The sequence below is a fragment of the Sinocyclocheilus rhinocerous genome, unplaced genomic scaffold, assembly GCF_001515625.1.
Source record: "Sinocyclocheilus rhinocerous isolate Xijiao unplaced genomic scaffold, SAMN03320098_v1.1 scaffold1413, whole genome shotgun sequence".
NCBI lineage: Eukaryota > Metazoa > Chordata > Actinopteri > Cypriniformes > Cyprinidae > Sinocyclocheilus > Sinocyclocheilus rhinocerous.
Genome location: NW_015639297.1, coordinates 1135001 through 1149342, shown reverse-complemented (window position 1 = coordinate 1149342; position 14342 = coordinate 1135001). Strand labels below are relative to the sequence as shown.

Below are 14342 nucleotides of genomic sequence, written 5' to 3'. Positions count from 1 at the left end.
TGGGGGAGTTTTATCTAATTATAAATGGCAAAATTACTGTTCCATAAACAAGTTGTACATATACAATATTACACATATTTCTATTTAAAATATTAGAAAATGTTATGAAATACTACTTGGACACTTTCTAGAGCATGAATTAATATTCTAAATTTATGGTAAATAGGTTTATCATTAACTATTAACCAACATTTAGTCCTAAACTAGCTAGTAGCTACTAACTAGAGAGAAAGCTTAATCCCAGCTAACCCAAGTTTTTGTTTTATTTTATAAATGATGTCTATTTAATTGGATGCTTGCTTATTGTTTTTTGCTAAAAATGGTTACAGAAATTGCAGGCTTCATATCAAATTAATAAAGCTATAAAAATTTAATATTTAGCTTGAATTTCTGAGGCTGATGATCAACATTTTACTGACCATTTAAAAAAATGCATTTATTAATGTTTCAGGCACTACAGTATTCAATACCATCTTCATGGAAAGCTCTGCATGTGTGTTTGTGCTCATTTAAAACAACTTTAAATTTAAGTGACGTGGCTTACCTGTGGTCCCAGTAGGCTTGTTTAAAGCTGTCATAATCTGGGATGTCAAAGTCATCAGCCTCCCAGGTGCACTGATCATACGGCAAATCTCTCCACTTAATCAGGTAGTGTACATCTCCATCCTTATCAAAACTTAAATTTACACAACACAGTCTTAAAGCATATAATCATATCATAATTTTCTGCATGAAAAGTATGTTGTCTGAAGTATCGCATTAGCACTAGTAACTGTGGTCCACCATACCTGTGGTTGAGGAGCCGGTGAATGATCATCCACTCCGGCTTGATGCCGTAACGGTAGAAACGTTCCTCCATGGCTGCATACTGAGGGTCTTTGCTCCTCCTCTTCTCACTGTTAAGTTCCTCCTCCCCAGAGCCATAGTCGTATGGTGGTGGTTCGTCCATGTCGTTCTTCCGCTGGTAGTTACGGTACATTACTGAGTGATATAGCTCCAACTGCATCAAGGGAAAAAAACAGAGATCAGAGATAAAGGAACAAGCCAAAAGAGCATGCATGATTTAATGATTTAATGAAGCTGGCTCTGTGGAGGTAATGTGGGAATCCCACCTGTAGTTCGCTGACCCAGGAGCAGTGCCAGTAGGACAGCCCAGCCCATTTCACAAACAGCTGCCTCTCTGGACGACCCTTTAGGGGCATTTTAGCCAAACCATCCACCTTCTCTCCATCTCGCCCAAAGGGAACCTCAGGTGGTAGAGGAGGATCGCTCCACACCCAGTGCAGAATCTTCTGGACTTTGCCTTTTAGTGGTGGACACTAGAGAAAATATGGATGCACAATGTTCAAAACAATACATGCCTTTATTTGGGCTTTAATAGTTTGATTTCAGCCAGGTTTAAAATGTCATGAAAGTGCTTTTTCATAAAACTGCATTAAATTCATCTAAATTCATCAAAGAAAATTCCTATTCATCAAAGAATCCATATAAAATTTATCATGGTTCCCATAAAAACATTAAGCAGCATAACTGTTCAACTTTGATAATTATAAGAAATGTTTCTTGAGCACCAAATCAGCATCAAATGATTTCTGAAGGATCATGTGACGCTGAAGACTAGAGCTGTTGAATGTTCAGCTTTGCCATCAATGGAATAAATAAAATTTTAAAATATGTTAAAATAGAACTTTTAAATTCTAATAATATTTCACAATATAACTGTACTTTTGGTTAAATAATAGAGCCTTAATGAGCATTAACATGTCTTTTACAAGTTTTGTATTATTTTCAGCTATTTTAAAAACTCTTCAGAATGATTTTAAATGAAACCGACCCATGCAGACGTTTCTCACCATGCATCGTGGACACAGCCATTCTCCATTGGGAATTTCAGGAAGTGGTGGGTTGAGACAGTGGATGTGGTAGGAGGAAGGGCAGGTGTCACAGCACAGCAGCTCTCCTCCGTCCTTACACACTCTGCAGAACTCCATGTGGTCATCTTCCTCCTCACCAGCAACCTCGTCTTCCTCCTCCTCATCATCTTTGGCCTCCCACTGAATGCCTTCTTTTTCCTGAGAGATGAGGCAGTGAACTGTCAGTCTGAATAGCACAGGTTCTGTGGTCTTGAATATACTAGAATGTATTTTTTTGCAAGTATATGCTTGTGGTGAAGCAAGGAGGGATTTCCTCACGCAGTGGGGGCAGCTCCATTTGCCCTCAGGGGCTTTCTCCAGTTCTGGATCCAGACACACCAGGTGATATGCTCTGGGACAGGTGTCACATAGAATGATCTCTCCTCCCTGCTGACAAACCTCACAGTAATCTTGATGGTCTGTCTCGTAGCCGTCTCCATCCTCTCCTACATTGACAATAGAGTTTAAAGAGAAACCTAAACGGTTTACTGAACAGAAGTACTGTGCAATTTTAATACAAAACTTCACAATTTTAACAACAATATTTCAATACATCAGTATCTCTAAAAGTAATTTTATTTAGCAAGGACACATTAAATTGATTCTGTTCTTTTGAACTTTCTATTCATCAAAGAATCCTTGAAAGAATGTACCATGGTTGACACAAAAATATTAAGCTGCACAGCTGTTTTCAACTGTGATAGCTAATCAGCATATTAGAATGATTTCTGAAGGATCGTGTGACACTGAAGACTGTAGTAATGGCTATAATAATATATAATTAAAATATTAATAGAAACTATAATAGTTCAATACTAAAATAACTGTTGTGAAGGGTAGTGCAATAATATAATAATAATAATAGTAGTAAATTTACTTTTTCTTTTTTTTCGTCCTTGTCGGGCTGACTTCTTTTTGGGTGCCGCTGAAGTGTCTGAGCGTACAGAGGCACTGTGAATGCTGATGTCATCAAAGTCTGAAAAGTCATCCAGGAAATCCTCCTCGCTCTGAGTAATAAGACAGTTTATGCAAAAGGCACAATAAGTCTTCATCAAAAATGAAAAGGTCATAACTTGGAAAACAACTTCAATAATAACCCAATAAAACTGGGTGGAACAAGAACAATGGGGAAGTATATCTATACAAATGATCCATGAATTGTTCTGGGAAGTGGAAAAGCTAAAAAAATTATTCGATTCTCTCTCAGTTGAAAAGCTATGGGGCATCTTTCCATGTGATACACATTAAGCCCTAGAAAGATTTCAGTGAAAGCGTGTTCTCACCGAAGAGCCTTTTTTCCTTTTTCCACCCTGGCCTGCTTTCGATTTGGACTTCTTCTGTTTCCCTTTCTTTTTTGTTTCTTTCACTGGCTTACTTTTTTTTTTAGCACCAGGCCCTGCAATGCAGTCCAGATGAGATAAACAAAACAGAAATGTTTTTTGTGAGATCTGAGAACAATACTCCTTTCTTCAGACATACATAAAACACATTCTACGTTTGCAAACCTGTATTTTGTAAAGAAGCTAAACTTACATATGCCCACTTAAAGCTAAAGTATAAAATATTTTGATCTTAAAATATTTCCTATAATATGAAATTGCACACTTTGAAGTTTGAACGTTACACTAAAAGCATTTGTGAGAGTGAAAAACCAAACACATTTGAATAAAGAACTGCCAGCAGCCAATCATTAATCATGTTACATGCAGTATGTAAACAATGTAAAAACCTACACTAACCGCTTTGGAAATCCGATCCTAGATATAAACCCCTATATAAGATCAACAAAAAGAACATTACGTTACCCTTTCCCTCTTTGGTTTTGGCTTTTTTGATTGGGCCAGATGGTGAGATCTGTTGGATACTTCTAATACAGATGGGCGGAGCCACATTGACAGTTTCCACAGCAGCAGCTACAGCAGCCGCTACAGCAGTTGCAGAGGTGCCTTTGAAAGGGTTGTTTGCACTGAACTCTCTCCACTTTGCTCCAAGCACCGTCATCATTTTTGACATGGGGATCTTGGGGTTCTTCTTGGCAATGAGAGGTCTAACCACAGAAAAAAGAGATTTGTGACCAATTTTAAAGCAATAAGCTACGAGAGGCCATGCATTGTGGTGATTTTACCTCAAGTACTGAATGTTCTCAGGCACTATGAATCAGAAATCGGAAGCATATACTAAAAGAGTCTCTATCAAATCAAATATTACGCTGGTTACAGTAGACATGCATGGTGTGGGTCTGACAGTACATCTTGTTTCAATGCCTGTTATTAGAAAACCTGTCATCATAATGTCATTAATTCATACAGGCATTAGCATTTGCCAGAAGGAATGTTTTAAAATAGAACAAGACATCTTGACAGCAGGGCAATAGAATGTCCATGCAGAAGAAAAACTGAAATCCTACCTAAGAAACTGGCTGAAGGCTTTGTAGTTGGTTATGGTTTTATAGTCGTCCTCTGAGAAGGCATACTGCACATCTTCAAGACCCCACTCTTGCATCAGCTGACTGGATGACTTTGGCTCCTGGTGTCACATGAGAAATTGTTATTCATTTATTCTCTTGGCTAATAGAGCATAATAGAACTTTTCTAAGTGAGAACCTTTAAGTTTCCATCATCGTCATCATCATCATCCTCATCATCATCTTTCTTTCGCTGTTTTGTTTTCCTCTCCTTCTTCTCTTTGGGCTTTTTCTTTTTCTTCTTCAGGGAGCTGAAGGTGCTGCTCTCACTTCCTGACCTGTGACCATGATCCTCTCTGTCTGACATGTCATCTAGCCCACTAGGAAGCCCCTGTGAGCACAGGCAGAGACATTATAGGAAAAGAAGATGGAGCACTCATGTAAAAATTAATGGGAGAATTGTAACGCTCAATATGGCGGCTGTAGGAATGAAAGTGCAGCTTTTCAGTAAAGAGCTAAACTCCTTTTTGGTGGAATCTGAACATACACATTAGATGGACCCAACTGAAAAATACCTTTCAGTTTTTTGCAAGATTTTAGCATGAAGCATAATTTATGGTACCATTAATGTCAGATTTTATTGCTGATTTTATGTTATTGAAACATGATCGTAACAAACAAATTTCCAAATTCATAGTAGCAAGTGTGTATTTATTTCCATAATGGTAACCGAAATGGCTCGGGTTACTCAACGTAACCTTGGTTCCCTGAAAGGAGGGAACTAGACATTGCGTAATCGCTAGGGGAAATCCCTTTCTCCAAACTTTCCTAAAGCCTCAACGTATCGCACTAACGTTGCAATAGCCAATGGCGTTCGAGCGCTGCTATAAAGGAAGCGCTGAGCACTATATTACCTCCGAATTTTTCATCAGAGTGACAGCTAATCATGACCCCTGAGGATATTTTTTATGCAATGTCTCATTCCCTTCTTTCAGGGAACCAAGGTTACATTAAAGGGACAGTTCACCAAAAAATGAAAATTCTTTCATTAATTACTCACCCTCGTGTCATTCCAACCCCGTAAGACCTTTACTCATCTTCGGAATGTTTATGGGCCTGGGAACATTTCAGTTACATTGCTGTCTATGCAGGGTCAGAAAGCTCTCGGATTTCATCAAAAATATCTTAATTTGTTTTCCAAAGATGAATGAAGGTCTTACACTGAGACAAGAGTTGCCCGTTCCGGTGCCTTATACACCCTCAGGACCTAACAATATGATATCCAATCACAATAGTACGGTGGCCCTGCTGAGATCACCAAACACTCTGTCACCGTGTCTACAGCGGCACGGCGTGACACAACAAAATATGTGCGCATTATAATCAGTGATGCTGTCTACATGCTGTCTACGCATTATAATCAGTGATGCTGTCTACACTGGATGCGGCGCGGCGCGGCACGACACGACACGACAAATCCTCGACAGTAAACTGCTGCCGCGTTCTATTTATGATGTGCTGACACAAATTTCAAATGATTTTCAACGGTCGCTTTTGTCGCGTCCAGTGTAGACAGACTTTAGCTGTTGCGGCGCGGCGAGACACGACAACTGTCGCGTCCGGTGTAGACATGGTATGTGACTCCAATAAACACACTATAAACAGTGCTTTTCAATGGGCACCGCCTGTGCTCGTTACAAGTTGGGAGCACCCTTGTGAAGGGTGGGCCTGTATCAAACTGAGCACAACTCCACTTCCCAAGAAATGGATTTCGAGGAGTTGTGGCTGTCTGAATACTGAAGTGGGCATTGATAATGCCCTCAAAACGCTGGGGCATTTTATAGCTTCATAACAGCTAGAACAGGGCAGCCTGTGCTTTGAATGTGTAACCTACCACTCCCAGATTTGGGCACTTATCACATTAGAAAAACAACAAATTTGATACAAATTTTACTGCAGACCAGTCTTCAATGCTATATGGCGCTCCTCTCGCATTGGGAACAGGTGACATTACCGCCACGAGTTCAGTATAGCTGGCTCAGGCTCAATGGCAGAGGCTGAGGTTGGGGTAGATAATAACCATTGCGCATTTGCGCTGTGCATAGAGGAAGAGTGCTGAAAAAAGCGGTATAGTCAGCGAGACAGCAAGCGGTGCATTTTGGGCTTATTTGAGGCAAGCCACTTTCTAAGACAGTGGGTTACTAATACATGCACAGCTGTCTCCACTCTGTTTGTGGCTGGCTGCTGCTCTGAGGTGAGGGGCTGTTGGTATCGTGTGAATGAGCCATCGAGTGACTGGAACTTCTCTGTGCACTGCACACAGCAGGCTGCTGCTTCGAGGCAGGGGGATGCCTGTATCGTGCGATTGAGGGACTGTGAACCTCTGTAAATCTCCTCTCATAAGCAGCACTGTCAGTGGCAAGGCCAATTTCCTGCTAACTTCAGGTCCCGACTTGGGGTGAGGAGAGGCTTGATACCCAAGTCCCGGGGGTAGGCAAACTCACGTAGCACTGCATCTGCGTGGGACAGCCCAGGTAGAGAGGCAGCGATTATTCACCCCGAAGACTAGACATGAGAAGTTTGGATCAACAAGGGATGCGGGAATTGACCCGTCACAGGCTTCTGTCTCCATGGCTCAGCAGCGGAGGGGAAAAGAAGTGCGGACAGCTTTTTCACCGTAATATAAAAGATGTCTTAATCACTGGAGCACTGCAGGGAACGGCAATCCAGGCACTGTCCACTGGAGCAATCCTTCAACAGCGAGAGATAGGAGGCTTCATAGCTACATGAAGGAGAAAGATTCTGAGGTAATATGGTGTGCTTGGCGCTGCCTTTATAGTGGCTGAGCCCACCAGTCAGGTGGGTGCTTGAACGTCATTGGCTATTGCAATGCAATAGCGTGATTCAATGAGGCTTCAAAGTTTAGAGAAAGGGATTTCCCCTAGTGATTATGCACTGTCGAAAGACCATCTTGAAAGGGAACCGATGTTTCATAATGAACCATAAATATTTTATACTTCTCAAAACAACATAAAAGATCTATTGTGTTTTGTGCCATTGCTTTAGCAAAGCACCTTTCAATCAAGCTAAAACCAAAATTGCGATATAGCTTAGTGCGCATAGCAAACAACAAAAAGCAGTGTGTTTCAGAATGAAGATCAGCACTGTGTTAATTTACAAATGAGCAGCTCACCATGTGTGATGTTTAACATGCATTTGGGAATGCAACATGTGCCAGTTATGCTTTATTTTCACATTTGCATAATCAACATTTTTGTGGACAGATGATCACAGTATTATGCTGGATTTTCACTGGAAGGTTTCCTTTGCAGTTTTCCACCATAATAAAATCTCAGCTCTTGCAAGTGAAGAAATTAAGTATTGTAATTTTACAATTGTTATGAAGCAATCTTTTTTTATTTTACAGTACAGTTGTATTACAATATATAATTAATAATAATAATAATATTTTATAAATATTTTATCAGAAATATGTTACTATTGTAATAAAACTGGGGGCATATTACAGAAATATATTTATTATTTTAGATAGAATTTTAGAATTATATCTTATCTGTTATGTAAACATGGCGATTCCAGTCAGGACCTCATTTAGGACAAAAGCTATTACAGAACAACATTTCCTATTATAATGATCTTATCTTAACTACAGATAGGAAAATGGTATTACAGAAGCATCCTAACTCAAAAAAAAAAAAAAAATCCTAAAAACTCTAACTTCAACCTTTTGGAAGCCAACTCTAAAAACACATTACATTAGCCCTTTTAATGAATGGCATTACATTTATTAATTATATAAGCCAAAGAGAAGTGACATTTGATGGTGCAGAGACTTTTGGATGATGTGTTGTGCTCTGATGATAAAATACTTGTAAATAATTACAGACTCCCGCTACACATGATTTTTCAGGTAGTTGTGCCAAGATGTGCCTCACAAAACCACAGTGCTACATATAGACAGAAATAGAATACTGTATGATTTGAACTATGTAATTATAACATTTTTTAGTATGTATTTTTAATTACATTTTATTTTAGGGTGACTTGTAACATCTTGTCCAGGGACTACGGATGTAAAATAGCCTTGGCTAATTCTGGTACATTTACAGGAATGTTTTATTAATGTACAATGTCCCTGTCAACTAAATAAATAAATAAAAAAAATAAATAAATAAAATATAATCCTATAAATAAAGAAATATATAAATATAGGATATATACAGTATATAGTTAACCAATTGCAACCAATGTTACAGAGACCAATGCACCATCATGGAGCATTATTACCAGTCATTCTGCAAGTTAAATGTATGCAGTTGTTTCTCCATTTTGGTTTTATGTTTACCTCAGCAGGTGGTTGCACATGGTTGGTTGTTTGGTAACAGGCCTGACAGTTGAATATCGAACTCGATGGAGCAGTTTAAGATTTCTTAACTAAGCATAAGATAAGATTTTGTAAGATAAGAATCCTAAATCAAGTTAAGATTTGCTTATGTAATACAAATTTGTGAAAAATCCTTAATTAAATTATCTTAAGGCCTAAGATAGGAAGTTTCTCTAATATACCCCCCTGTACTGTAAAATAAAAAAAAGATTATTTAAATATTATGATTACTGTTATATTTAACACCAACAATAATAATAATATGATGTAATTAATACTATACTAATTTCCCCATTCATAGAAAAAACAGCCTGGAAGTGTTACCTAGATGGTCACCAAGTGAACTGACTTGTCCTAAAGAGACTTTTGTGCTGACCTGTCAAAAATAGTGCTATAAACTTTATAGTGCACAATTTCAGTTTTTAGAAGCAAAAGCAAATATAACTGTACTTGTAGGAGGCATGAAACGGAGTTCCTTCTAATTGGGTAAGACCTCCCATCCACAGAATTGAAATAAAAACAGGGTTTTACTATAGCCTAACTATTGATTAATGTAAAATGAACTCCACATTTTCAATAAAGGAAAAACCAGATCATTATGACACTATTATTAGTAACATCTGGAAGCAGGGAAACCAATCAAAATGATCATACTGCTAGGGAACACACATATTTCAGTGGGTGAATTACACTGTATGTGTGTGTGTGTGTGTGTGTGTGTGTGTGTGTGCGTGTATGATTGGAGAAAGCCTTTTGCTGTGTTGCAGCTGTGCACTGGCTGGCAGACGTCTCTCCGGCGCAGGGTAGGCCAGCACTGCCGCAGAGTGAACAAGCTCCATAGGCAGCAGTTCTGAGTTGCCATGGAAACCAAACTGTGCAGTGTTGGAGGTGGGGGGTGTAGGGGGAGCTCTCTCTACTGCAGCAGCCAATGGAACAGCGCCATCCAATCAGATGCGTTTGCATAACGAGCTTGTTATGGAGAGTCCCCATGGTTGCAGTGCCTGTGTTCTAGGGCCCGTCTAGACAAATCTCAATCATGTACATGGGGGAGGGAGAAAGTGAGAGAGGAAGGAGAGGGAGTGAAAAAGGAGGGGTGCTCATGCAAGAGGCAATGAGTAGAACCACTAAAGAGCTTCACAGCTGGAGCTAAAAGGTCTCCCAAAATCCAAACCACAATTTTCTGACAATGAACCTCAATAGGAAAAAAGAGCCGATGTAAATACTGTGTGGTTTTCAGGCTGACACATCCTCCAGTTCATCCCTATAGAAAATGCAGTATTTAGGGAGAGTTTGGCTAAAAATGAAAATTTTCTCATCATTTACTTACCTTCGTGTTGTTACAAACCTGTTTGAGTTTCTTCTGTGGAACACAAAATATAAGTTTTAGGCAGATTATCATTTCCATGCATAAGATATCATTGGTTATTTTGTCTTGTGACCATTCACAATACATTTTAATGTTAAATCTAATTGGATGCAAATTAGTTTTGTGACCTACCGTGGATTATTACAATTTCAGGCTTTTCCACACACACAGTTATTGTATTGCTTTACAAGTTGGAAAATAGCAAATGAGTTAAATGAACAAAATGCAACTTCTTTATTAATTAATCTTATTTTCTAGTACAAATATCTAAACATACATAAAACAATAAATATTTTCTGAAGTAATATCACATTATACATTATGTTTTCAGAGAAAATATCTTGAATTAAGCTTATTTTCCTCTTGCCATTTTTTGGTAACACTTTACAATAAGGTCCCATTAGTTAATGTTAGTGAATGCATTAACTAACAATCTGCAATGCATTTGTAATTTATAAATGGTTTAGAAGTATTTTTTATTGTTAATTCATGTTAACTAAAGTTAACTAACAGTACTTATTTTAATATGTTACCTTTTTTCTTCTTTAAACATAAAACTAACCATATTTATTTAGGTTTATGCTTTTGCTATAAATGTTTTAATATCTTCTGACTGACATTTCAATATTTTGTCTAGAAAACAACACAATATTAATACTAACATTTTACAAAATTGCAAGACTTTTTATTTTGCAGTGCTTGTTACATTTATGCTACTTTTTGTAGTTTGACAGCCCCAGTAACTATTCACTTTTTTAGAATGTATGGAGAAAAAAGCAGCGTGAAGTCTCTGCTGCAGAAGAAAGCCAGTCATTCGAGTTTGGAACCACATGAGAGTAAGAACATGATGAAAGAATCTGCATTTTTGGGTGAACTATGCCTTTAAATGCTGCATTTTCTGTGGGAAAGAACTGCGAAACAGTGTCAGGCATCTTTAGGATCTTTTTTCCCCAAAACATCCTCAACATCTTCAACACACCAGACCAGAAAAAAAAACCGCTCATCTGTACTACTGAAATGTCACTTATCATTGTTTACATCTGACAGAGCACCAATTCTCACTCTCCCGTTACAATCTCTAGACTCTCCACAGTCTATCAGGCTCCGGCGCAGGTGGCCGGCTTTGGCGAGCTAAGCTGTTAGACTTAGGGACAGCAGAAGGGCAGGTGGCGGTTTTGACCCGCATTGATTTGAGCCCGTGTCTGACACAGCACTGCAGGGAGAGCATGACTGACACCAAGCAGGGCTCTTAGCTGCTGAGGGGAGACCTCTCTGCCCTCTCCACGGCACATTTACCACCGCTGAGAAGGAGGGAGGGTTGAGAGAAAGACTGAATCTGTGCAAGGAGGCAGATAAAGTGAGAGTGGGCTAGGGAGGAGAAAGAGTGGAATCCCTCTCATTATCTCAATGGCAAATACAGTCAGCTGGGGGGACTGTGACCGACTGACCTGTCAAATGTTTTATCTCTCGCCAAGGCACAGCTGACTGGAAAAAGGCTGATCGCTAAAAATACGACAAAATACCCCTAGGTCAGGCAAGTTGTTTCATACTGATCATTCAACTCATAGGAGCAGCATTTATGCCACGGCCTTGCAGACAAAAGCACACCTGGCCTTTTTTTATGTTTTTTTATGAGTACTGTGATGTAAAGTAGGCTGAAGTCAGATCAGGGCGCTACTTGTTGTGTGGATGGTCTAATGTCAGCCTAACTTTTCTGGGAGGGAGCCCTGAAAATATTTTTAATAGGACAGTGGAACACAAAAGAAGATATATTTAAAAAATACATTTAAAAGTGAGTTTTTTTATCCACACAATGAAAATCAATGGGGTTCCGTGTTATTTTGGACCCCACTGATTTTCATTGTCTGGACAGTTATCAAAACATCTTCCTTTACATTTCACAGACAAAAGTCAGTCTTATGTGTTTGGAACAACATAAGAGTGAGTAGCGATGACATAATTTTCATTTTTGCATGAATTATCCCTTTTAGTGTGTGTTAAATTGGAACTGTTTCAATTTTTCCCCATTCATAAAAAAAATTAAAACAAAAACAAAAAAACATTGGAAGTTTCAGTAATGATAAGTTGAGCAAACAAGTAGTATCTGACTGAACTTTAGAACATACTGAACTATTTGAACTTGACCTGACCAGGTTTTCACATCAGAAATCTAGTGACACATTTACAGTAAATGATCACGACACTGATAAAAACAAAAACAAAGATTCTATAAATGATAGAAATGCACATTTAGCCTAACAAATCTATGCCACATGAAAATAACTTACATTCTGATGATGTGATGACGACATCTATTTCATCCACGCTTCAATCAATTAGATAGCAATTAAAAGGCTCCTTACCTCCTTCTTCTTCTTTTTCTTAACTTTGGGTTCCTTTCCTTCCATTATCTTGCTGGGTTTCTTCTTTTTATGTTGTTTAACCGAATCATCCTCAGAGAAGAACCTCTCTAAGGGTGTCAGGGGAACACTCCTCTGACTTTCACCTTCCTCATCCTCATCTGAGAAATAACACAAGAGGTTCACACTTATGGGATTCATGCATACACTGCACCACCCCCAACTATCTATCTATCTATCTATCTACAGTTAGGTCCATATATATTTGGACACTGACACAATTTTCATTATTTCAGCTCTGTATGCCACCAGAATAGAATTAAAACGAAACAATCAAGATGAAATTGTAGTGCAGACATTTAAAGGGATAGTTCACCCAAAAATTAAAATTCTGTCATTAATTACTCGCCCTCATGTCGTTCTAAACCCATAAGACCTCCGTTCATCTTCGGAACACAAATTAAGATATTTTTGATGAGTTCTGAGAGCTCTCTGTCCCTCCCATAGACAGCAATGTAATTAACACGATCAACGTCCAGAAACGTAGCAAGGAGATCGGTAAAATAATCCATGTGACATCAGGGGTTCAACCGTGGCTGCGCCACGCATATACGTTGTTTTCATAAATAAACGTAGAAAACGTATTCGCGTGGCGCAGTTGACACAGAACAGCATATGCTGTTTGCGTTCAGTGGATACTCTATAAAATGGCGCCAGGGTGACGCGGAGGAGACGAATTGTTGAATAAAGTTATTTTTGTTTTCTTTGCGTACAAAAATAATTCTCATAGCTTCGTATAATTACGGTTGAACCCCTGATGTCACATGGATTATTTTACCGATCTCCTTGCTACGTTTCTGGACGTTGATCGTGTTAATTACATTGCTGACTAAATGCATCAAAAATAACTTAATTTGTGTTCCGAAGATGAACGGAGGTCTTACGGGTTTGGAACGACATGAGGGTGACTAATTAATTATCAAATTTTCATATTTGGGTGAACTATCCCGTTAAGCTTTAATTTAAGGGGTTGAACAAATATAATATAAAATGCTTAGGAATTACAACCATTTTTATACACAGTCCCCCCATTTTCAGGGGCTCAAATGTAATTGGACAAATAAATATAATCATAAATATATTTAGTTGAGAATCCTGTGCAGGCAATGACTGTCTTAAGTCTGGAACTCATGGACATCACCAAAGACTGGGTTTCCTCCTTTGTGATGCTTTGCCAGGTCTTTACTGCAGCTGACTTCAGTTGTTGTTTGTTTGTGGGTATTTCTGCCTTTAGTTTTGTCTTCAGCAAGTGAAATGCATGCTCAATCGGATTGAAATCAGGAGATTGACTTGGCCATTGCAGAATATTCAGTTTTTTACCATCAAAAACTCCTGGGTTGCTTTTGCAGTAAATTTTAGGTAATTTCCACTTGTACTATAAAGTGCCGTCCAAACAACTTTGCTGCATTTGACTGAATCTGAGCAGAGAGTATATCCATATACACTTCAGAATTCATACGGCTGCTTCGGTCTTCTGTCACGTCATCAATAACACCAGTAACCCAGTGCCACTGGAAGCCATGCATGCTCATGCCATCACACTGCTCACCATGTTTCACAGATGATGTTGTATGCTTTGGATCATGAGCTGTTCCAAACCTTCATACTTTTTTTCTTCCCATCATTCTGGTACAGGTTGATCTTGATTTCAGCTGTCCAAGGAATGCTTTTTGAAAATCTGGCTTTTTTTTTTGGCAAAGTCTAATAATCTGGCCTTGTTTGCACCTTGTAGTGAACCCTCTGTATTTGCTCTCGTGAAGTCTTCTCTTGATTGTAGACTTTGACAGTGACACGCCTACTGTACCTCCTGGAGAGTGTTCTTCTCTTGGCTGGA

The 14342-nt window shown here is 38.7% G+C and overlaps 1 protein-coding gene across 1 annotated transcript in view; it reads right to left on the bottom strand.

Moving 5' to 3' along the window:
* Positions 1–14342, bottom strand: part of chd5 (chromodomain helicase DNA binding protein 5) — a 43785-nt gene that overhangs the window by 20858 nt on the left and 8585 nt on the right. The window contains exons 2-12 of the mRNA XM_016566785.1: positions 12452–12609; positions 4517–4708; positions 4321–4439; positions 3719–3960; positions 3197–3309; positions 2791–2920; positions 2193–2359; positions 1854–2072; positions 1113–1319; positions 789–1000; positions 545–676 (exon numbers count right to left, since the gene is read on the bottom strand). Coding sequence (XP_016422271.1) covers positions 545–676; positions 789–1000; positions 1113–1319; positions 1854–2072; positions 2193–2359; positions 2791–2920; positions 3197–3309; positions 3719–3960; positions 4321–4439; positions 4517–4708; positions 12452–12609 — 1891 coding nt within the window. The remainder of the gene's footprint in view (positions 1–544; positions 677–788; positions 1001–1112; positions 1320–1853; positions 2073–2192; positions 2360–2790; positions 2921–3196; positions 3310–3718; positions 3961–4320; positions 4440–4516; positions 4709–12451; positions 12610–14342) is intronic.